This window comes from Miniopterus natalensis, chromosome 9 (genome assembly GCF_054644295.1).
Source record: "Miniopterus natalensis isolate mMinNat1 chromosome 9, mMinNat1.hap1, whole genome shotgun sequence".
Taxonomy (NCBI): domain Eukaryota; kingdom Metazoa; phylum Chordata; class Mammalia; order Chiroptera; family Miniopteridae; genus Miniopterus; species Miniopterus natalensis.
The window spans coordinates 8,748,078-8,772,018 of record NC_142089.1 but is presented as its reverse complement, the minus strand read 5'-3'; the positions used below and the strand labels follow the sequence as shown (position 1 = coordinate 8,772,018).

The 23,941-nt window shown below is 52.0% G+C and overlaps 1 protein-coding gene across 1 annotated transcript in view; it reads right to left on the bottom strand.

Annotated features, from left to right (window-relative positions):
• Positions 1-1,184: 1,184 nt before the first annotated feature.
• ASAP3 (ArfGAP with SH3 domain, ankyrin repeat and PH domain 3) overlaps positions 1,185-23,941 on the bottom strand; it is a 40,172-nt gene continuing 17,415 nt past the window's right edge. Inside the window, 25 exon segments of the mRNA XM_087820162.1 lie at positions 1,185-1,246; positions 1,249-1,280; positions 1,818-2,043; positions 2,823-3,018; positions 3,146-3,253; positions 3,340-3,407; positions 3,994-4,109; positions 4,269-4,354; positions 5,296-5,473; positions 5,704-5,798; positions 6,023-6,156; positions 6,245-6,435; positions 6,548-6,596; positions 7,707-7,794; positions 8,120-8,189; positions 9,096-9,205; positions 9,374-9,460; positions 9,641-9,716; positions 10,161-10,246; positions 10,474-10,585; positions 10,833-10,991; positions 16,320-16,369; positions 17,748-17,822; positions 19,869-20,014; positions 20,109-20,181. Coding sequence (XP_087676288.1) covers positions 1,185-1,246; positions 1,249-1,280; positions 1,818-2,043; positions 2,823-3,018; positions 3,146-3,253; positions 3,340-3,407; positions 3,994-4,109; positions 4,269-4,354; positions 5,296-5,473; positions 5,704-5,798; positions 6,023-6,156; positions 6,245-6,435; positions 6,548-6,596; positions 7,707-7,794; positions 8,120-8,189; positions 9,096-9,205; positions 9,374-9,460; positions 9,641-9,716; positions 10,161-10,246; positions 10,474-10,585; positions 10,833-10,991; positions 16,320-16,369; positions 17,748-17,822; positions 19,869-20,014; positions 20,109-20,181 — 2,673 coding nt within the window.

The following is a 23,941-nucleotide window of genomic DNA, read 5'->3' as shown; positions in this document are numbered from 1 at the left end:
GAACCACCACCAGCCCCAACGTGGAAGGGCCCAGCGTCCTTGGCAGGGGCTGGGACAAGGGCAGGGGCCCATGGCAGGGAGGAAGGCAGCCACAGAGGCACAGGGACAGAGAGAGCAAGGCCCATGGAAATGAACACCTCAGCTCCCCAGTGCTGTGGGCTCAAGTCCTAGCTCGGAATGTCGGGGTCCAGCACGAGGGTGGTCCAGGCATGCAAGTGCCAGCAAGGAGCCAGTCTTGCAAATGTTGCACAGAACCTGCCAGAAGAACCCCGATTCCTGAGCCCTCTTGCTCACTGAAGTCAACCTGGGGAGAGAAGGGTGAAAACGGACATTTCTAAGCACTTATTATATACCAGCTGTTCATCTTACTTAGTTTCACAACTGCCCTATGGTGATGAAATTATATCATAGTATGCGGGTAGGTGAAAGTATCCCCATTTCACAGACGATGAAACTGAGGCTTAAAGGAGTGAAGCCACTTGCCCAGGTCTCCTCGCTCTAAAGCTGGGGCTCTTCATGCTTCAACAACAGGCATCAACTAAATGCTGGGTGATGGATACCTGGTTATGGACACAGATTTGTGTCTGGTGCCTGATTTTGATAGACTGGGGATGACAATTCCCCAGAGAGACCCAGCCCCTGCCCTCACCTTCCTCCACTCCTGACACAGACAGCCAATGCCATCCCTGAGGAACTCCCAGGGGGCCAAGGAAGAGAGGAGGCTTCCTTCCCAGGTTCCTCAACTAAATGTATGCACATCCTCTGTGCCTGGGAGCCGGCAGCCTCGGCAGGCTCCAGGGGACTCCTGTACAGGCGGAGAGTTAGGCAAACCGAGGGCTGTACACAGCCACCCTAACCCGGCCTTGACTGAAGGGCAGCGACCCCCCTGAGCAACCGGCTTGGCTGACACAGCTGTGCTCATCCTCTCCTGGGGAGCAGCCAGGGGTTGGGCCTCATCACCTCTGCCATCTCTCAAGGCCTGGGCGCTCCCCAGCTTCACCCGTCCTCGTCTGGGGTGGGGAAGGAGGAGACCAGGACAGGGAATGGCCAAACTGTTGCCACTTAGGGCCATATGTACCCCGATCATGGGGAGAGGTGTCCCACCCCAATACACCTACTCTTGACCAACTCTGCCTCCCAGGTACTCTGCCATCTCCCCGCAAACCACAGTCCCAAGCTCCTACCTACCGGCATGTTCCTTCTGTGTAGAGGCTGCCTGGCTGAGGGACAGTCTTCCAGGTTCTGGGGCGCCCCGCCGGTAGGAGCGAGTGCTCTCAGAGCTGGAAAGCAGGGAAAGGCCAATGTGACCCCCATGCCAGAGAGCCCCCCAAGTAGAGAGAAAGGGCTCAGGTGTAGAGCAAGGCTGAGGGCTTAGGATGGGTGGGGAGAGTCCACAAGCCCCCCACGCTGGGTCCATCACAGGTGTCAGAGGCCTGGAACTGACTTGGGAGAGCTCTGGAGATTCCCCTATGACTACTCCCCAAACTCCAAACTGAAAGGGTTTGCAAGGAAGAGAGGACTGGCTCCTGGGTTGAAGGTGGGGACAGAGCAAAGACATCCTCTGGACTAAGCCTCCTCTGCTCCAGCTAGCGGTCTGGGTCCTGGATTCTTAATCAGCATTCCAGGCCAGACTCGGGGCAGGTGTGTAAAGGAGAGAGCAGTCCACTCTAACGCTAGCATTTCTGCATTAGCCATGGGCCACAGAGCTGGAAGGTAGCCCAGCCTTCAGGCAGATACAGCTTAGAGGCGGGGAAATAAATGGATGCTCAGAGAGGTCAGGGCACTTGCCCGGGTTGCACAGCTGGGCTCTCACCAACCTGAACCTGACGGGGGGATACAGCTCTGCAGGAGTGGTTCCAGATGTCAGGATGGGTCGGGAGGTGCCCGGGGACTCCCAGAGACCCTCTTCAGAGCTGGGTGGGCTTTGGTTGGTACCCCCATGTTCCACAGGACTCGTAAGGCTAGACAAGGAAGACGTTGGGCTGCTCTGGCTCTCAGGGGCTGCAGGAGGCTCTGAGCTCAGGCTGGCCACTTCGGAATGATCTGGAATCAGAAGTGATAAAGCCTGTCTTTATCTCTTGCTCTGCTCAATTTCAAAGTGAACTTTGGCTTCTAGGATCTCCCCATTCCCCAGTCCCTGTCTGTCTGTCCAGTACTCTCCTTCACCCACGACATTCATTCACAACAGCCAGGGCCACCGTGATACACAGTTTTGCTTCTGCCTACACCTTCTCCTCGGTCTGGGCTCTCCTGCTCATCCTCAGGCTCAGCTCAGAGGTGATCCCACCAGGATCCTTCCTAAACCACCCTCGAGTCCCAACAGGATGTGCTCTCTCCCTCCCCTGAACTCCCAGAACAAACCTGTTCGTTCATTCAACAAATAGCTCTTGAGAACAGCCGGGCACCGTGCTAGGTGCTGGAGAAATAGAAGTCAGCAAAACACTCAAAGTCCCTGTCCTTTCGGGATTTACATTCCACATGACATTATGCCTTGTACTATAAGGGATTGCATTCCAGTTTTTATATCCCCTAAAGGCCTCAAGACATGGCGGGTGCTCAATGAATGCTTCTCTCTCTTTTTATTTAAGTGAAGCATTGACAGATTTGGAATAAAACAGACCTGAGTCTGAATCCCACATAAGGGACTTTATTAGTTGTGGGATCTTGGGTAAGTCACTTAACATCTCCGTTCCTGCACTTACAAGGCAGAGATGATACTCCCAACCTGTCAGGTGATTGTGATGACATGGACTAACACATGTAACTCTGAGCTCAGTGCCCTTGCACACAGTAGGCCCTCAATGAATGGCAGCCAACCATACCTCCACTGGAATGTCCTGCACGGCCTTGGACCATGGTCCGAGAAGAGTTTTTGACCGGTAAGGGTGGGGGGCAATCCTCACTCTGGCTCTGAGGGGCTGCTGATCCCAGGCTGGTGACGGTCTCATAGGTCTTGTTGCTGATGTCCACCCTCCCGCTGGCCCAGCGGACCTGGGCCGGGGGCTTCAGAGGGCAGCGCTGCTGGGGCAGAAGGTGGGAGGGAGGACCTGGTTTCTCCAGCTCACCCCGCCCTCCCCCACCCCAGGCCAAGCTGCTTCTTTCCTTCTACTGTCTACAGGCCTGAGAGCCAGGGGCCGGGCCACACCTTCTCTTCGTCATCCTCCTCGCTGTCAGAGCCTGGCTCCGCGGAAACTCCCCAGGGGTAGTCCAAGTGCAGTGGGGAGGCCAGGGTCCCAGCCTGTGCCTGTTCCAGCTGCCAAAAACAAAGCCTTGCCAGTTCAGAGGGTAGGGCTCAGAGAGAGAGAAGGGGTCAGGGTCCCCTCCTTCCCTAGACCTCACCAGCTCCTCGCACTCCTTGTGCTGCTTCTTCCTGGCTATGTCCAGAGCTGTCTCTCCTTCCTCATTCACTGTGAGGGGTAAAGTCAGGGGTCACGGTCAGGGTCAAAGTCGCACGATAGCTTAGAGGTTAAGATGGGCCACTGGAATCAAATTGTCTGGGTTTGAATCCTGGCTCTGTTACTTCCTGGCTGTGTGACCTTGGGCCTTAATTTTCTCATCTATTAAATGAGTATGATACTTGTAACTACCCAACCAGGTTGTTGTGAAAATTAAAAGAGTTAATATGCACAGAGCACTTGGCACATTACCAGGCACATGTTAAACGGTAAACGGTAGCTATTATAATCACTATAATTCAGGTTCAGTTCATATTTATTTGGCTAGGTACTTTCAGAAACAATCTTTGATTTTACCCTCTTAACAGGCCTACTAGGTTGGTTCCCATTTTACAGGGGAGGAAGCTGAGGCTCAAGAGCTGAATGGACAAACCCCACAGTCACACAGGTGACCAGAGGCAAGCCAGGATTAGGACCCAAGTCGGATTGCAAAGACCATGCTTGTGACCAGTGCTCTCTGTCTGGGAAAAAGGCAGGGGCTCCCACATGAGGGGTGGTCAGGGATGGGAGTCTGATGGAGGAGGTGTCTGAGCCCCACCTGTGCCAACAGAAGCTCTCCCTCTCAGCAGCAGCTTGAGGCAGTCGCGCTGGTTGTAGAGAGCAGCGTAGTGCAGAGCACTGTTCCCATCAGCAGCCTTGGCATCCAGGTGACCGCTGGGGAGGTGTGGTCAGGGAGGAAGGAAAGGGAGTGGACAGGTGAGGGGTCAATGTCAGGAGGAAGAAGAGGAAGAGGAGAGGAGGGAGGAGAGTGGGAGAAGAGCAAGGCAGGGGGGCGACGTGCGGACATGGACGGACGGGCACGGAGGTTCTCACCCATTCTGAATGATGAAATCCACCAGGGGCAGGGAGGCCTGGGTGGCGACTCTGACAGCCAAGTGCAGGGGGAGCTCTCCAGGTGCCTGAATACATACCCACACCTCTGAGTTTCCCCCAGCTCACCTGCCCCCGCCCAATATTACCCTCTTGAACTCCTGCTGCACCGACACCTCTAGATAAGAAGCTGCCAGAACCCCTGCGAGATGAGACTGAATGGACAGGCCTCATGTTTGAGAGGAGGGTGGAAGATCATTCCTTCATCTCTTCCTTCAATGGTTCTGGCTCCTCTTAACCCCAATAGAAGATGTTTCTCAAATTTGGTTCTTGGCCCCAGGCTCCTCTCTGTTCCTCTCACTGCCACCCAGGACTTCAGCTAACGTCATGCTTTCAGCTGTCACTCATGCAGGCTGTTCCAAGCTCTTACCTCCCTTTCACACTGCACTTCCACTGCCCCCTGGACAGCCCCACAAAGACATCAGACAGCTCAAAGACATGCCACTCAGTTTCCCATGTTCAGCAACTCCTGGTGATTTAATCTTTCAAATATCTCTGATATCCTCCCCCACTCCCCATTTCACATGGTGTTTGCTACTGGGAAAGCCACACAATGGCCTTTCTTGCTCTAACCTGACCCACCTTTATCCACTTCTAAGGGTACTCAAGAGAAAAAAAAAGATACTAACAATTTATTGCACACATATCGTGCACTAGGCCCTTTACTCACATGACTTAATTCTCATTTCAAAGCTGTGGGTGCTACCATAAATCTGTTTTACAGATGAGAAAATGAGACTCAGAGAAGTTAAGTAACCTGCTCTGGATCACACAGCCAGGAAAAAACAGAACCAGGATTCTGGCTCTGGTCTGCTTGACTGAACTTGTGCTCTTTCCTATTTATCCCTCTGATGGGTGGGGTTTCAGCAGATGTCAGAGGTGGGCAGAGGCGAGTAATAGCTGGTCCTAGAGGACTGGGGAGTATGTGAGTGCGGGTGGGCGATAAGTGGTCCCTGGAGGGGGTTCTCACCTGCCCCTCAGGCCCTGGCAGTGGCTGTCCGAAGTCCTGCCCATTAGCAAAGGCCTCCAGGATGAACAGGAGGTCCTGGTTACAAATGGCCATCCAGAGTCTCTGAGGATCGGGTGTGGACCGCCGAGCAAACCTGTGTTCCACATACTTGGCCACGATATAGTCCCTGCGGGCACTCCTGCCAAAGACAACCACAGCATCTCAGAGCAAAACCCGTTTCTATCCAGTTGACCCCTGGAGCCATCCCATAGGAGAGACGGATCTCCTTTTCCCCAGAACTTGTCCTGGACTCTTCCAGATCTGAGGCTCCCCTCTCCCCAGACTCTTGGTCCAAGGTCCTTCTGAGACCTCGGGAACTGGGGAAGCAAAATTCCCAGCCAGGACCCCTCCATCTGAGAATCTCCTTACATGTCACTGTCAGCAGAGGGTTTAGGGCAGCCACGTGAGGGCAACTGGGCCTCCATGACTTCATTGAACCGAGTGTTTCCGATGTTCAAGGCCAGCTAGAGTCACAGGAAAGTGAGACGAGGTGGTTAGGACAGCGCCCCCTGGAGGACTGAGCCCCCAGAGACCCCGCCCCGAAAGTCTCCTTTTCTGTTGGGTCTGGATCTTGCCTCACCTCAGCCAAGCCCCTCAACCCCACGAGCTCAGGCAGAGCCACTCTGCCCAAACCCGCCTCCTGATCAAACCACACCCCGAATCCCCTCTGGCACCGCTTCACTCTCACCAACAACTCAGAAGGGCCCAGCAGGTCCAAGGTGAGGGACTGTATGCGGGAGAAGCGCACACCCAGCTCGCGGTGGACGCCAGAGCACTGGATGCAGGTGAGTACGCCCAGGTTGGTGCTGAGCCACGTGGGGTCTGCAGAGGACAGCAGCTAGTTCCCGGAGGTGCGGGGCCCTGTGCTCCACTGCCACCTCCCTCCCTGCCGTGGCCCCACCGCGCAGACCTGCAGCCCCGCAGTCGCAGCACTGGCCGTTCCCGGGCCTGCTCTTCACCTCCGCGATGAGGAGCTTGGTGAGGTCCTGGAGCTCCCCGTCCAGCCCAGCAGCCCCCCAGGGCCCCAGGCTGCCGCTGGGCTCCCCAAGGAAGGCACTGCTCAAAGCTTCATCCTTGCTGTTCTGCAGCACTGACACCCACCTGCGGAGAGTGCGTAGGCCGCAGCGCAGGGTGGGGATGACACCCAGGGCCCGGGGCCCGCCCTTCAGGCTGCCCTGCTCCCACCCCGGGCTGGTTGTGAGGGAGCACTCACGCCTCACACTCAGGTTCGTCCTCCGCCTGGAAGTGGTATGTCCTGTTGTCTGTTGGGAGAGGAGGAGATTCTGGCCCACAGCAGTCCTGTGGGCCTTCCCTGGGCCCAGGGAGCCCTCACCCAAACCTCTGGGTGCAGACAGAGCTTTTGTCCCTGAGGCCAGGCTCTGCCAAGCCAGCAGTGGGCGGGTAATGGCAGTGGCCAGCAGAGGGGGCCGTTTCTCACAAGTCACCTACAAAGTAGGATACCAGCAAGGCTCACTGACAGAAGCCGGGTTCCAGGGTCAGGGGAGGTATTCTAGGGCACAGGACCCCACCCAGCTCAGAGGCAGTGTCTCCTCTGAACCCACTGCCACACCCCACCTGGTCCCACAGCCCCCTATTTGGTCTCCCTGCTCCCCATCTCTTCCCCTTCCCTCGGCCTGTACCAACTGCCAGATTGCTGTTGCCTAAGGTCCTGCTCTAACCACACCACTCCCCTGCTCCAAGACCCTCCTAGGCTCCCTACTGCCAGGAAATGAGGTCCAGACCTTTAAGAGGCACTCCGAGGCCTCATCTACTACTATTCCTGTGTGAACCCTACACTCTGGCCAAACTGGCCAGACCCACTCCTGTTTTCATGCCTTTCCTCATACCAATTCTGTCCCTGAAATGCCCTCCCCAAATTCCACCTCCTGTGTCCTTCAAGAGTAAGGTCAAATGCTCTCTCCTCCAAGCAGCATTTTCAATTCCCCACAGCAGGGCAGGCCTTCCTCTCTTTAATCTTTGACAGTGCTCAATCTGCCCCCGTCCTCCGGACACTCCCCCTCATCTTACAGTCCTGGGTCCCCAGTCACACCCCTGCCAGAGAGGGCCCCCTAAGGATGAGACGTAGGCCTTTCTCAGACTACAGCTGCCCCTGGGAAAGCCTGGCATCAAAGGCTCCAAAGGGTGAAAAGTGAACATTTTAAAGTAATAATAATTCCAAAAGCCAAATTACACAAATTCATTCAAACATGCTTTACAGAGTGCCCAGGGCCTAAGGAGTCCTCTGCCTGCAGTAGCAGATGTTTGATAAACATGTGGAATTGGACCCAGGCCCCTAATTGCAGTCCCTGGTTGCTGACAGGTCACTTAGAGAAGCCTTGGGCAGTTGTGGGGAAGAGGCAGGGACTACTCACGAGTCACCAGGTCAAAGCACTTTTTCTCCTCGGGGTTTGGCCTCACTTGGCACGTCAGCAGGGTCAGCTTCACTGGGGGCCGGTTTATCTGTGGGGAGTCGGAGCGGAAAATGCACGTTACCCTCTGGGCCTCCCAAACTCTTAGGCGTCTGTTTCTCACTCTGTTAAATGGGCATAATCCTGCTCCTGTTTATGTCTCTCCTCCCCCAGCACATTAAGGTTGTGGAGTGTGGGCCAAGACAAGGCTGGGAGCTTTGGGTCTCATCCTTCCCTCCACAAGTGGTCTCCAGTAACCTGGATCCAGGTTTGGGGGTCAGTCTTGGAGGGGAAGGCTTGACACTTGTCTGCTCAGAACACCAGGAGGGGAAAGGACCCATGAGGCTCCGAGACCCCCCCACCCCTCCAGGCCTCACCATGCTGTGTGAGATGGTCAGGCAGCCATACTTGACTCCACACTTCCTTTTCTGCCAGACTCTTCGAATTCTAGGGCCCAGAGGGATAGAGAGATAGTGACCCAAGGCTCACACCTAATTCCCCTGTATCAGAAAAACAGTCCTGGACCAGGTCTCCAGCCCCACCAAATGACCTCCAGCCACACACCTCTTCACCTCTCTGACCCCTGACCCCTAGATCCCTCACTTTCTGGGGCTCCCTTCTGAAGGAGGAGACCCAGCTCTGCCCATAAGAAGTTCCCAGTCTGATGGGAGAAACAGCCTCACTCTCTGGGAATCCTTATTCTAAAGGGGACCACGTGACCTTAACTGTCTGAGAGCTTCTAGTCTGATGGAGGAGACACAGCTCCCAACCTCAGGGGGTTCCTTATCTGACAGGAGGAACAGGCTCATGACCACAACAGATGAATTATGGTTAAAGACAAAGCAACATAAATATCGAGACTCCAAAAATACAATTAGCAAATCCACGCTCCAAAGCTACCTAACACTTCTGTTCTCCTGTAAATATTAATTGGTTTAACAGTTATCTTCTCTGAAAAAACTGATTAGAAAGTAGAAACATGAACACGTCCCATAAGGGTGTTTGCATTTCCCAGACTGAATTTTTTACACCAGGGAGCAAGGCGCAGGCAACCCTTTCATTTCGAGGCATATTCAGTACACTGAAGAGGCTGAGAGAGGGCATGGAGACTGTTTAGGGCATATGGGCGCTCAAAGTGCTAGCTGCTGCCATTCTTCAAGTTAAGAGCCACCAGTGACTTTCAGAAGCCTGTGTGCCCCGGACTGTGATGATTTTGCATCGCCACAGTGGAGCGTATGGGAACCCTCAGGTTTACACAGATGATGAGAATGGCCCCTTTGGTCAGCAACTCCAGCCCTGACATTTACTGGCTGTGTGGCTTAGGGAAGTTGCTTAGGCTCTCCAGTCACTTACCCGTCACTTTTCTTGTATAGAAAGCCCACCTTCTCTGTCCCAAACTGCTTGTTGCCTTGATGCTGGTGGATGCTGTAACCACCTCCTGAGTTCTTCCGGCTCATGCTCTCCTGTTCCTCAGACGTGCAAAGGAGACCTCAGGTTGGGAAGAGCCCCATTCTGCAGGGGTCTCCCACAAGCAGACTTAAGGGGCCCTGAGAAGCCTTCCTTCTCCGCCCACCCCCCACATGGTGTGCCTTGGGGGAAGGCATTTCTTTTGGGATGAATCAGGGGCTGACCTCTCTGTTGTCAAGCTGCAGCGTCCCTCGCAGGGAGTCCCGGAGCTGGGCCAGCTTCTGGAGCTCCTCCTCCTGGGCCTGACGCAGCTATGGGACAGAGGGCAGGACACCATCATCCACCCGCAGATGTGCCTGGTGCAGAGCCCAACACCAGAGCGGCAGGGCAGGAGCCTCACTCTCTGGGCAGGGACCAGCTCTCCCACACCCACAGGTTCTCCGGAAGGACAGGGGCCTTGAGCACATGCCAAAGGGTGAGGCCCCACTTACTGCATGTACCGAGGCCGCCAGCTTCTCGATGAAGGGGGACAGGCTCTGAGCAGCCTTCCAGCCATCTTGGAAAAAGCTAAGAGGTGTGAGGCCAAACAAGGAACCAGAGAGAAATGAAAACGAGCAATGAGGCACGAAGTATCAGCGAAGGTGCTCGAAGGATCACCGGGCAGTATAGTCTGATGGTCAAGAACAGGCACTCTGGAGTTAAAGTGTCTGGGTCCAGAGCCCACTTACTAGTAAATCTGAGCCTCAGTTTTTGCATCTGTAAAATGGGGATAACAGTACCTGCTCACAGGGGTGTTGGGGGATTGAGATCAAGTGAGTCAAGCACTTAGTGCCTGACAAATGGAGAGTGCTCAACAAAGAAAAGCTGAAAAAACATTACAAGGTACAGACATACAGAGTCCTTGAGGGTCTGCCAGACCTGGCCACCGGCTGTGTTCTCTGTTGCCTGATGGGCTAAGGGGCAAGGTGTGGGGGTAGGTTGGGGACTTTGGGGATGTGGGGAGGAACCTACTTGTGCTGGGCGTGGAAGAACTTAATGAGGCTCTGCAGGAAGTCAGGACCTTGCTTCATCTGGCTCTCCCCGGCTTTGAGCAGGTACTGGGGGGAGGGCAGGGCAAGATGTACCACGTGAGCAGAAGCTATATCTTAGGGACAAGGATCGTCTCCACCCCAGGGTAATCCTCTTGGCCATGACTGAAGCTTGGTGACATCCCAAAGGCCATCTGACCAGGACCTGAGCTGAGCCTGTGACTGGGCCCATGGAGGATCAGGAGAGGCAAACAGGAAGACACATCCCACCCACCCTCCTCCAGAGCCCCTGTTACCTCGCACATGTGCAGCTGGAAGACGCGCCGCTCCCTCTGCGTGTCCTGGGCCACCTCCCCAGGGTTCCCTCCTGTCACTCTGGCCCGGTCCCTCTCCTTCTCCAGCCTGGCCCTAGACCCAAGGAGAGACAGGCCTGAACATCTCTCGCCAGTCCCCTTCGCGTCCCACCATCCCTACATCCTGCTCTCTGCCATGGGCACATGAGAGTGACGGGGCCCTCCTGTGTGCCGGCTGTGTCGTAGGGCTGGGGTACATGGTGAACACGGCAGATTCAGGGAGGCCACAGGCTCGTGGGGGAGAGACATGGATCAAATCACAGCCGTGAGAAGAGAGGTGGGAGAGAAATGAGGGACTCAACCTTTTGCGGCTGCTCAGGAATTGATGTTTGAGCTGGGATCTGAAGTCTGAAAAGTTGCCTTGGAGGAATCTAGGGCTGGGTAGGAGGAGCAGAGCATGTGACGGCTGGAGGCAGGAGGGATCAGGAGCCCAGATGGAGAGGGAGGTGGTTCCAGGTGAGCTAAAGAGGGGCCAGACCATGCAGAGCCTAATTCAGAGCCTGTCAAGGTTCTGGCCTTTATCCCAAAAGCAATGGGAAGGACTAAGGGTTTTTATACAGGTGACAGGCTCAGATAAGGACCAGCTGGGAATTGGGGTGACCACTTCTGATTTTGCTGGAAGGGATTTAGAACCATGTGGGTTAGACGACCACTCAGCACCTTGTCTTCTGAGCTGTGGAGCTCCCCATTAAAGCTTAGAAAACCTTTGTTCTTTTCTTTGTAAGTGAAAATAGAAAGCACTTCCCATCCCTGTAACCGAAAGTAACCTGGGCCTTCTCCCTGCAGATTTTAAGGGTCGTCTGTTTTTCTCTTTAGGGATGGGTGGAACTGTGTGTGAATCCCACACCCATTGGATCACCCACTCCTGCCAGGAGAGTATTTTCATATTGGAGGCTGGATACATGTGACCACAAATCTTGTATAAAGGAAACACCTCACTTTAACAGTTCTGCTCCCAAGTGGGTTCCAGTCCAGAGCAGAGCAGCCAGACATTGATACATTAGGAGCTGCATTACTTCCCCTCTTTGAGCCTATCTTCTCATCTGGAAAATGGGGACCCTTATCTGCACCCAGATAAGATCAAGTATGCAAAAGACTTAGCACATAGAAGACTATAGGCCCCTCTACGCCTCAATTTCCCATCTGTAAAATGAGGGAGCAATGGCCTAGAATGGTCCCTTCTGGCACTAAGGCGCCAGGCCTTACTGAGGTGAGACCTCTAGGATAGTGTTTACATGCAGAATCTACCTGGAGCAGTTTCTCAACCTTGGAACTAAAGACATTTGTTGTGGGTGCTGCCTTGTGGGTGTAGGATGCTTAGCAGCATCCATGACCTCTTAGATGCCAATCTCCCCAGTTGTGAAAACCAGAAATGTCTCCTGGGGGTGAGGGTGGAGGTGCAAAAGTATCTCTGGGTGAGAACCACTGCTCTAGAGTGGGGTTCTGCAGGCTTTTAAAGTTTATTTAAATTTTCTCACAAGTGGTTGTTTTTCATTCTGAGTGGGAGTTTGTGGCAGGGTGCTGTTAGGGGTAAGTACCGGATCTGTGAACTGGGCCTGAGGATCAGGGCAGATGCCTCATTTTGGATCTGAAGATAAGCAGTAGAGAGGCAATGGCTAGGCCTGCAGTGTTAGCAATGATGAGCCTGGCAGCTTGCTAAGTAGGGCAGGAGACTGAGTGGGCAGAGCAGCTGGGAGGGGGCAGGGGACTCTCCCAAGTATATTTTGTTACTATATCTCTCAATAGTGAAAAAAGCAAACTAGGTGTCTACCAATAGGAAGTGGTTAAATCAATTATGCTATGTCCCTGTATAGGGACATTAGGCAGCTCTTAAAAAGGATGTGGAGGCTCTGTATACATGGTGGCATGGAAGGCTGTCTGCTGCAGAGTAAATGGACAGAAAGGAAGTGACAATACAGTACAGTGGCTAGAAACGTGGATTCTGGAACTGACTGGCAGCTCCCTCACTTACTTAACCTTTATAAACCTTTCTAAGCCTCAGTTCCTCCATTTCAAAAATGATACTAATACTGTCTAGTTCTCAGGTGATGTGATTACATGGGAAACATTTAGTACAGTCCCTGGCATATGGTAAGCCTTCAATAAATGGCAGGATTATGGTGATGATAATGATACTAATGATTAAATAAGAACTATTAGTGATTCCTTTAGATAATCTTTCCAGTATAGGGTACTTCCTTAGTTATTTATTCAATATTTTAAATACAGAGTCTAGTGGAGATTAAAGGACAGAGCAAGTTAGCCCAGGATGAAGATAAACTGTAAGGTACATACATGACTTTGTGAATTACCATGGCTCTGTCCCTCAGCCTCAGCTCTGGTAATTTACAGAGATTTACCCTACGAAGTCTGACATCAGATGACCTGAGACACCTCAAACTAATAGCTGGGGAGTGCTTTTTATTCCATCACACACACCTCCCCCCCCACATATAACAGCAACTCCCGTTCCTTCCCTGTCCTCAAGGATCACCAACATTTATAAACATTTCAACCATTAGGAAGGCTCTTAGTTCCTCTGAATGGAGTGGCAGCAGGAGTGAAATGAAATGGCGAGTGAAACACGCTGAAATGCTGGTTACTAAGGAGGAGGTGGCTGGAGAGGGGATGGCAGCGCAACACTCGGGAGACGGGAAACACAGAGGGGAGGAGAGGGGAGGAGAGGAAACAAAGTGGGTCAGGCACCCACCAGCCTGGCCTGGAACCACCTCTCCTGTGATGCCTGTTCCGACCACCCTCCCCTCCACCCAAACAAAACGACTTGCTTTTTCTGCTACATGTGTGCTGATTATGGCCTTATTGCTTATTTACTGAGCCACTTCTCTTCTTGCTTACAAACCAGTGGGACCCACTAAGGCGGGGAATGTGGTGGTTTTTCCCCTCACTACTTACCTACAGATTGGAGGTAATAATGGCACCTTTCCCTGCTAAGGGGAATAAATCAGGTAACAGATGTAAAGGGCTTATCACAGTGTCTGGTACAAAGGAAGCTCTTAATTAAGTATAGGTATTAGCTGCTATTATTACTAATTATTATTTTTAGGCACTAAAGCAATAACCCCATTTTATAGCTGAGGGGCCTGAGATGATAAGTCACTTGTTCAAGTCACACAGCTGTTAGCTGGTAGAGCAGGATTTGAACCCAGGTCTACCTGGCCAACACTGTGCTCAGATTTGTTCCATCCCTCTTTCCATGCCTGGCTCCCACAGCTGGTGACAGTCATGGTGTCTTTTTCAATAGATCATGGTCAGGGATTATTCTGCAAATGATGAAGCTGAGACCCAGACAAGGGAAATGATTGCCCACGATCCCAAGCTGACTAGGGGAAATGTTGGGAGCAGAGGTCTGGGCTCCCACCTCTCAGCCCCTTGCTGTGTTACTGTGGTCCCAGCTCTGGCTCAGAAAGATGGCCAATACATACTTGTTGAAATGCAGTGCCAGGAGCTTCACATGCACTACACTTACTTCATCCCCATGGCAATGCTGCAAGGTATCACTGGCCCCATTTTGCGGATGAGGAAACAGACCTGCACATGGAACATCCTAGATAAACTTGGCCCCTGCACGGGGCCTGAGATGCCTTTTCAGCAGTGCCAGGTGGAGCAGGAACCCTCCTCCTATATGAACAATCCACGGATGAGACTCCTCGTGTTTTCAGACAGATGCTATCAGGGCCCTGGGCCCTTCCAGCTGCTGCCCAGACTGGTTTGACTCATGGCTCATCAATATCTAGCTGTACCTGGAGCGCTCATAAAAAGAAATGTACAAATCACCTATGCCAGGACATGTAGCTCAACCTATGTAACATGCATGTCAGAAGCCAGGAGACCACGTAGCAAGGCAGGAAGAACACTGGACTCAGAAGCTTTGGGTTTTAGGCCAGGCCCTATCGATAACTCACTAAATCATCTCAGCCAAGCCCCTTTCCCCATCAGTTACACAGAATCTTTTCTTTAAATGGAACCTCGCCCGGCTGGGCGTGGCTCAGCGGTTGAGCATCAACCTAGGATCCAGGTGATTGGAGTTCGATTCCCGGTCAGGGCACATGCCCGGGTTGCGGGCTTGATCAATGACTCTCTCATCATTGATGTTTCTATCTCTCTCTCCTTCTTCCTTCCTCTCTCTCTGAAGTCAATAAAGATATATTAAAAAAAATAAAATAAAATAAAAAAATAAATGGACCCTCATAGGCAAGCTCAATATATAAACCTGGTACAAGCAGAGCTTCTTGGGGAAGGTCAGCAGGGTAAGGTTAATTCTTCCCATTTGGTAGACAATGCCCTGAGAGGCTAAGGGCTTTTTCAAGGTAACTCAGGAAGGCCATGTGACCCACATCCATAAAGCAAAAGATAGCTTGTGTGTCCACACCCCTCCCTAGGCCTTTAATGAGGGCAGATGGCAACACCCAATATAGCTCCCACACCCACCACTGCAGGATCTACACCCATAGCTGGAGTGCAGATGGAGATGCTGGTGGTGGAGGGAGAAGTCATAACCTTCATGGTAGAGGGAGAGGTTCCTCCCCGTGGCTCCGGGAGCTGGAACAATAAAGCTCCAGGATCTACTTCTTGGAATTGAACCTACAGAAATATTTATGAGTGGGAGCAAAGATTTAGTTCCAAGGATGCTTCCCCAGTGACAGGGGCAGATGAAATACACTGTGGACATGCAGACATCGGCACACCTTGCACCATTTAAGTGACTGTATATGAACATGTAATGATGTAGAGATTTATACAAATATTTATATATAGAAAAATAGCTACAAAGATGTTAATACTTTAGCCTTGGAAATGAAGGATTTTCCTCGTAGTTTTTGTTAGTTCCTTCTTCCCTCACCCTTTTTAAGTGATAAAATTACTGTGCTACCCACACCATGTAAAAGAAACCCTCAAACAACAGAGAAGTACTAGATACTCCCCGCATGACCCTAATCCTCTCCTCAGGATGATTAAAATGTTTCTTCTTTTACTTCAGAGCTTCTAAGTTATTCATAATGAACATGTATAGCTTTTGCAAAATGCAAGCGAAAAAATTTTATAAAGGGGTACAGTGGGCCTGGCTGGGCCCTGGTAGAGGGTTGAGGTAGGACCTGCAGAGTCCAGAAGTCAGAGCCTGAGGTGTCTCCACTCACAGGGAGTTGGTCACTGGGTGCCTGAGGCTCCTTCATCCCCACGATGTCATCGGTGGTGCACACAAGAGGCCAGGGTATGCCATCAACTCCCTTTCCTCCTCTATGTCCAACTGCTTATAGATACCACCTGGTGGTGCAGAAGGAGGATCAAGGTGCACAAACCCAAGCTCTGCCTCTGCCTAGCTGTGTGGCCTTGGGAAAGTGACTTAATCTCTCTGAGCCTCCAATTCCCTCTCTGCCAATTGGGATACTAATATCTCCCTCACAGGGCTGGGTGATTGTGAGGGTTAAATGACCAGCATATAGAGGTGTCCAGTAAACAGTAGCTCCTCTGTCTCTGGCACACCAAGCACCACAAAGTAGCTGGGTCTCTGAGAGCAGCGTTCTGCAATCCCTTCGCAATAGCTCCCCTGTGGTGGTCTTGTGGTCCAGCCCCCAGACTCTAGTTAGGCCTGTTCATAAACCACCCCCACCACGACCACTCCCACCCCCCATAAATGCAACTAGAGAGCAAGATGTCATGCACTTTTGGGTGGCATGTCCTGGCAGTGTTTAGGTTCTTCCCGAATCCAGTCTCCTGCTACAACACAAACATCACTTTCCTGGACAAACCACCTGGCTGCGGACACTTACATTTTGGCTTCATAGTCCTTCCACGCCTTCTCCAGCTGTTTTTTGGAATCCTGTGGTTTAAAAAGAACAATTTTCCCAAAGGGGCACTTGGGGTGTGGAATCAACAGTAGACTTTACTATCTATAGGGAACCCTGCACTTTTGTGCTCCCCTATGCTATTCGAGCCATACTCCAACCAGCCCTGCCCCCATAGTCCTGACTGCAAACCTTCTCCCCAGTAGAAACTGACCCTATTAATCAGGGCTGAGCCTTTTCTCCCACCTGACCTCTTCCCACACTTGCCAAGAATCAGTAGGGTTTAGTGGGCCCAGGCCAGGGGGTGGGGAGATTTTGGGGGTCTTCCCTGAATTCCCTCCATTGGAAATGGAGATCACTGCCTGGCCGGTGTTGCTCAGTGGTTGAGTGTCAACCCATGAACCAGGAGGTCATGGTACAATTCCAGGTCAGGACACATGCCTGGGTTTCAGGCTCGAACTCCAGTACGGGGTGTGCAGGAGGCAGCCGATCGATGATTTTATCTCGTCATTGATGTTTTTAGCTCTCTCTCCCTCTCCCTTCCTCTCTCTGAAAGCAATACAAACATATTTAAAAAAAAGAAATGGAGCTCACCATGAGGATGAGGAGGGGGGATGAAGGTCAGACCCCCCCTCAACTTTATCCTATCAGCTTCTCCTGCCTGGCACTAGCTCATCCTCTCACCGGGAAGGGTCCAGGTAGAGGAACAAACACTGAGAGGCTAAGAAGTGGTCCCCTATGGTCTCCTACCCAAAGCCAGACAGCAAGCTAGTGAGACCTGGCTCATCCCTGCCCTAGTTTGCCCGGGCCCAGCTGTTCACACCCTCAGAACAGCCCTGACTTCCGGATGCCCCAGTCGGCCAGGTGAAAAGCTGCCTGTCTGGTTTGGGTGGTTCCCAATCTGGTGTCTAGCCTGGGGCGAGGAGGGAAGCCTCTAGGGGGAGGACAGCTCCTGCCCAGGACCTTCTGGGGCAGCCTTTCCAGGGAGATTATTGTCACCTTCTTTGAGCTCCACTCTGCCTCAAGCCAGGAGCTGCCAGGTACAGAGAGAGCAGCCAAGCACAGAGTCCTGATCCCACACTGGCTCCTCCACTGACTAGCTGTGTAAACTGTAAGCAGATTGCCAAACTCCCTGGGCCTCGATTTCCTCAACTGCAAAGTGGGGATGACAGTACCTACAGAACCCACCTCATAGGGTTATAAGAATTCCGTGAGCTATTTCACATAGGGCTTTGGCAGACAGCAGGCCAGCCATCCTAGGCTGACCCTGGAGCCAGGTCCTCCTGTCCTTCCGAGAGTCAGTAATATGGGGCCAGTACTTCCACTGTGACAGCCTCACTTGGCCTCCGCTATGGTCTCCTGCCCACCCCTGACTTGCTCCATCCCACCACCTCTCCCCACCTGGAAACTCACCTGTCGCCCGTCCCTTAGTTGCCCCTTCAACAGACTGTCCAGTGGGAAAGAGACAATGTTGTTCAGGTTCTGAACCTGGAAAAGCAGAGACCCCCATACCCACCTTGGGTGATCATCTGTCCAGCCCCAAGGGGCTCAAGTATAGAGAGGCAAAGGCTATCACTGGGGGGCAAGGAAAGCAGGGGAGAGAAAGATGGGAAGGGGGGAGGGTAGAAGGGGTGGCACAGTCGGCCTCCCATAAAAGCTGTTCCACTTCCCCTGACTAACCGTCCTCAGCACCTCACTGTCCCAGGCATGTCCATGATCCATCCCATCTCTGTTCTTTTGCCAGGAGCACCTCCCCTCCCCTCTCTGTCCCCGTATCGTGCCCATCTGTTGTTTTTGTTCTCACTAGTTCCTTGTCTCCCCTTTAATGTGGGGAACCCCTTCCCTGTGGTCACCAGGGGAGAACACAGCAGTCAGAGCTGACCAGAGCTGACCAGAGCTGACCATTTTTAGGCCATAGGGGTTGGATCAGGAACAGGCATGTGGCCCAAGCCAGCCAATCAGATCCTTTCTGGGACTTTACTGCCACAGTCACGGGAGAAATACTGTATCTTTCTTCAGGCAAGATATGAACCTGGGCCTGCTGGGCCATCTTGCCCACTGAGCAGAGACAAAAAGAAACTATCTAAGAGAAAGAAGGAGCCTAAACCCAGTTACACTCCTAGACTTTCCATTACAGGGGCTAATGAATTCCCCCTTTAAAAATTAACCTAGTTTGGGTTGAATTTCTGTCATTTGGCAACCTCAAATGGCCTGTATAATATTTCAGTCCACCTTTCAAGATATAGCCCACGCCTCTCGTTCTCCAGGGAGCCTTCCTGACCACTTCTGCCCGTGACCTATGCTGACTTCCCCTTTTCTGAACCATGGCAGCACTACTCTGACCCAACCTGCTAAGTCCTTGAGTTTGTGCCACACTGCTGGTATTGCTTGGTATCACCCTACATCTCAGCTCCTGTCTCTCCCACTAGACTGTGGCTCTCTGAGGCAGAGCCTGACTCCTGTGTCACCAGCCCCTGGTACAATGCCTATGATAGACTAGACCCTCAGCAAACACCGGCTTGAGTGACACAAGGGAAAGAGAGGTAGAGACAAAGGAGATCACTATGCAGCTCATCTCAAACACTGTGAAAGGCCTCTGTGTAGGCCAGGGTGAGAGGCAACACTACACAAAGAGCTATAATGACAGATGGCAATATTAGCTAACACTCAGCGCTTACTCTGGAGTAGGCACTCAACTTGTGTGATCCTCATTACAACTGTGAGGCGGGTACCACTGCTACCCCAGTTTTACAGATGAGAGACCTGGGGCTCAGGCACATTGAGTGACTCACCTAGGGTCACACACCTAGTGAGCAGCAAAGCAGGCATCTGAGACCCCAGTCTAAGCCTGAGGTCCGGGTACTGAATCACTGAGCAAACTGCTCCTCAGAGATGCGGCCCTGCCAGCCCTGGAGTGCACTATTGGGACGAGCCACGAGGTCCAAGAGCCAGCCTAAGGAAGCCTGGAAGGAGAGGGGCTTTCCTGGGAAGGGATATGGCCAGTCTTGTGTTCAGACACTCGAGCCAGACATCCTGGGTTCAATCCAGCTATCTGACCTTAGGAAATTGCTTAACCTTGTGTCCTAGTTTCCTAGCCTGTGAAGTGGGGAAAGCAGTAAAACCAACGCCACCGAGCTGTGCTCCTGGATTAATGAGTTAACACGTAAGGTACTGAGAACCAGGCCTGCACAGGGAAGAGATTCTATCTCAGGTGGCCTCAAGGCAGGGACCCAAGGACAGGGGAGGAGGCAGTCTCAGAAAGGAACCTGAGGCCACTGGGACGCATGCAGGGCTAAGAGGCTTATTGAGACAAGGCAGGTTCTAGGCTTTGAGGATGAAGGGAGGAAGAAGGCAAAGGCAGTCAGAACTAGAAAGGGACCTCAGGTCATGGGTCAGAGGTCAAGGGAGACTAGAGATCAATGACAACCTGGAAGAAGGGTGGAACCCAACCCTTTCCGGCCAGGTGCCTAAGCCCACTAGAGCTACCTTGAGCCTGGGCGGGGGGGCTGGCTGAGAAAGGATCAAGGGCCTCACCAGGTTCTTGAAGAGTGCGGCCACCTCGCGGGTGAACACGGCCAAGTTCAGGAAGCCAGTGGACAGCTCGTGACTGTTCTGGGACAGGTGGCTATTGCCTAAGGACTCCACGGCCTCTCGGTACTGCTCTTCATTCTCCACGTGGCCTGCGGAGATAGGGAAGGTGCTCAGAGGTAGCTCCAGGCTGGGGCTGGGGAAGGGGCTGCCTGGCCAGGCTGGGCATCGAGCGGGCTCACTCACCAAGGCCAGAGCTGTGGATTGCCCGCACAGCCTTCTTTATTCTCTGCAGGATGGCCTGGTCTCCTTCCAGCATCTGGAAGCAAGAGTGGACAGAGGTTCAGGGATGCCCAGCTGGGACGGGTGCCTGACTCCACGATCCCACCCTCCAAACACACAAATAGAGTTTCCTCCATAGTGACCCCCTGCACCCCCCACCAAACATAAACAGACCACCCTCTTCTACCCAGGCCACACAGGAAACCACAGGCCAGTCGCAACACAGACTCCTGCCTGATTCCAGTGCAGGCTGAGCGAATGTAGCGATTCCGAGGCGTGTGGTGTAGAGGGATGTGCCAGGCCTGGCTTGAATCTCAGCTCTGGCACTAACTAGTGTGTCACCTAGACAAACCTGATAACTTCTCTGAACTTGTCTGCAAAATAGGCTTGATACTGTAGACTCCAGGAATTGCTGAGGGAATTAATGATTCTGCGAATATGTACAAAATGCTTAGCCAAGGACCAGGAGAGAACATGGACATCTCTACATTCTCAAAAGACATGGATGGGGGAATGCTTGTTCCCCAAATCCCAGGCTCAATAAGCTGCCATGTGAGGGCGAGGAGGCAGAGCTGGGATACCGTGGGTGGGCAGTGAGATCAGAGAGGGCAGAGGGGACACATTCAACATGCCCCTGGAGAGAACTGGTGGGACGACACCAGGCAACCTCAAAGTCAAGGCATTGCAGAACAAACAGCAAACAGGGGAATGCCAGGAGGTATGGTGGCGAGAAGCAGGCCTCACATGCCCCAGGTGGGTTCATGCCATGTGGAAACCACCCCTTTCAGTGGGGTGTGGAAGCTGCCAACCTCATGAAACCCTTATGAAATACTTAGTTAAGTTGGAATGTTAGGGCTGCAAAGGGCCCACAGAGCCACACATGAGGAATCTGAGGCCGGGGGGGGGGGGCATGCCCAGGGTCAAACAGTGGGCAGGCAGCAGAGCTGTCCAGGGGTGCCCCAGGACAGTGCTCTAACCACGGCCCCTCCCTGACCCCAGCCCCACCTGTTTTGTCCAGTGACTAAAATGGGATCTGAGTTTCATCTCCAAAGAGTTACTGCAATGTGACAAGAGTTAGCAAACACACTGGAATGGTATCTCCAAAGAGTCTAAACAATGCTCACAGAAGGACATACACAGGGCAGAGCTTAGAGGCCATGTGGGGTATTCTTGGAAGCTTCTGGCATGTGGGAAGCCTCTGGAAGGAGAGTGTCTGGTTTTGAAGCCCAGCTCCACTGCCCAGATGCTGTGTGACCTTGGGGAAGTTACCTATCCTCTCTGAGCTCCCTGATCAGCTATCTGTAAAAGGGGAAAGAATGCCTACCTCTCAGCTGCCTTGTTTGTTCTATCCAGAGTTAACTGGACCAGGGTGGACACTTGACCCAAGGTAGACCAATCAGATTCTCTCCCCAAGGCATTATGAGGATGATTTTGGAGGAGGTGATGCACATAAAAGGTTTGCATGGTGCCAAGCAGAGTGTGTCCTCGATGAATAGTACCTATGATCATTAGCAGCAGCTGCTGATAGTGATAAAAAGGCCAATTACATTCTGTATACTTTTCCTATATAGATTAGAAACCTAATATTCTCCTCCCTGGGTATGAACTTGAGATACTTTCATTCGGGACCAGTGGAGGCCCATCACAGGGCTGAAGAAAGAACGAAAGTCAAGAACTTAAGAGAGACTGGGGAGAGGGGGTCATAATGGAATCAGCTAAAGAACTAAGACACTTCTTACTAGAGAGACAAAGACAAGAGGAGAGAACACAGACATCACTATAGTTCCTAAAGACCAGGATGGGGAGACACATGTCCACCAAAGCCCTTGATCCCCACCTTGAGACCTGAAAAGGGAAAGCTAAGAGGTGATCAACTTAAGGAGCTATGACTTCACCCTAAAATTCAGTACAAGGTAAAGATATGAACAAATTCCAAAGAGATTTCGAAAACTCCCTAGAAGGTAGATCTGTGTGCATAGCATACAGAAGGTGCTCAAAATTGTCTACCTAAATGAATGACAGTTTGCAAAGTCCTGGACACGGACCTGAGAGGTCTACTATGTCCATGCTCTAGATGCCTTCTGGGGAGTCTTCCCACCCCATGATACCCATTCTCTGAAAACTGCCTTCCTCCCCTCTAGAAGTGAACCCTTGCTGCCTTGTTTGTTCCAGCCACAGTTGACTTGACCCAAGGGAGGCCAATCAGATTCTCTCCCCAAGGAATTTGGAACTGGGCTCTGGGAAGCTAGCTAACTGATTGGAAGTGCCTAAGCTGGGACATCTTGCCCACCACGTGCAATGAACAAAGAACAAAGCAGACATGTAGAAAGAAACATGAGACCCAGGCTGCCACAGAAAGGCCGAAGGAATGAGCTGCCCTGGTTTCTGATAACTTCCAGCTCCTGTTATGTTGGATATTCTGTCCCTGCACAGGCAGGTAAGTCACCCTAATCGCCCACAAACTGTCCCTTGATAGCTTTGCCAGACGCATAGCAGGACATGGCTTCCCAGAAATATACTATTCCTGTCCCTACTGCTCTTAACAACCAAGGTTCACACAGCTATTCATTCATTCATTCATTCTTCATTCATTCATTCATTCAACTAGTTACTGAGTGCCTGCTATGCATTCATACCCTGTTTAAAAGACACAATCTCAGCTCTCAGGACATCACCATCTAAGGGGAGAAAGAGCCAAGTAAATAGATACTTGTAAAGCAATGTTATTAGGGCCACCATGTTAGATGGATAAGGTACCTGGGCGCCCAGGGGAAGCAGAGCCCTGTCTGCTTAGGAAGAACAGGGAAGCTTCCATAAGCTATGATGCTTGACTCTAGGGCTGAACAGGAAGAAAAGAAACTAGGAGACTGCTGTGAGGCAGCGTGGGGAACACTGAGTATAAGGCAGGACTGCTAGAGGGAGGCTTGCTCTGAGAAGAAAGGGCAAGGAGATTAACATAGTTGCTCACTCGCTCATTCATTCATCCCAACAAGCATCTATTGGTGCCTCTTCAGCCGGGATGGCCCTTTCTTCAGGAGGCTCTCAGACATAAACACACAAGTGCCTGAAGGGGGCACAAGAGGGGAGAATTCTAACCACCCTCTTCTCAAGAAAATATCTGAAAATCATTCACACTGGGGTGTAAATGATAATACCTACCCTCTATGATACATGGGCAAAGATTTAAGCTAAAGAAATATAATTTTAAGGAGGAAATTCTGATCATAGCCTGGGGATGGGAAGGTATTTGGGGAAAAACACAGAGGTGTCCAGAACCCTGCAGTGATGTGTCACAAGCCGAGATGCTGGCCCCAGTCTCCCCAAAATGATCTCCCGGGGAGATACTAGCCCAGCCAGTTCTCCAAACTGCGTCTTCTTTAAAATGGGAGAAAAGTAATATAACATGGAGGGAAATCCATTTTCCACTTAACTCAGAGTTACTGTGAGACTTACATGAGATCGCAGACACTTGCCAACAAGGCTTGAGGCATTTGGAAAATATGAGCATGATTCTTACTGTGGTTTGTTTTCTGCCTCTGTGTGAGGCCAACCCTTATTTCCCATGTGTGAGCCTGGATAGGTTAGGGGAAAAACTCACGTCTAGATTTAGGTGGGTCCATTTAACCCCCAATAGTCGGTCATTCTCAGAGTGGGGCCCCTGAACCAGCAGCATCAGCATCACCTGGGAACATGTTAGAAATGCAAATTCTCTGGCTGGATCAGAAAATCTGGGTGGGGCCCAGGGATTTGTGTTTTAACAAGTCCTCCAGGTGATTCCGATGTACACTAAAGCTTGG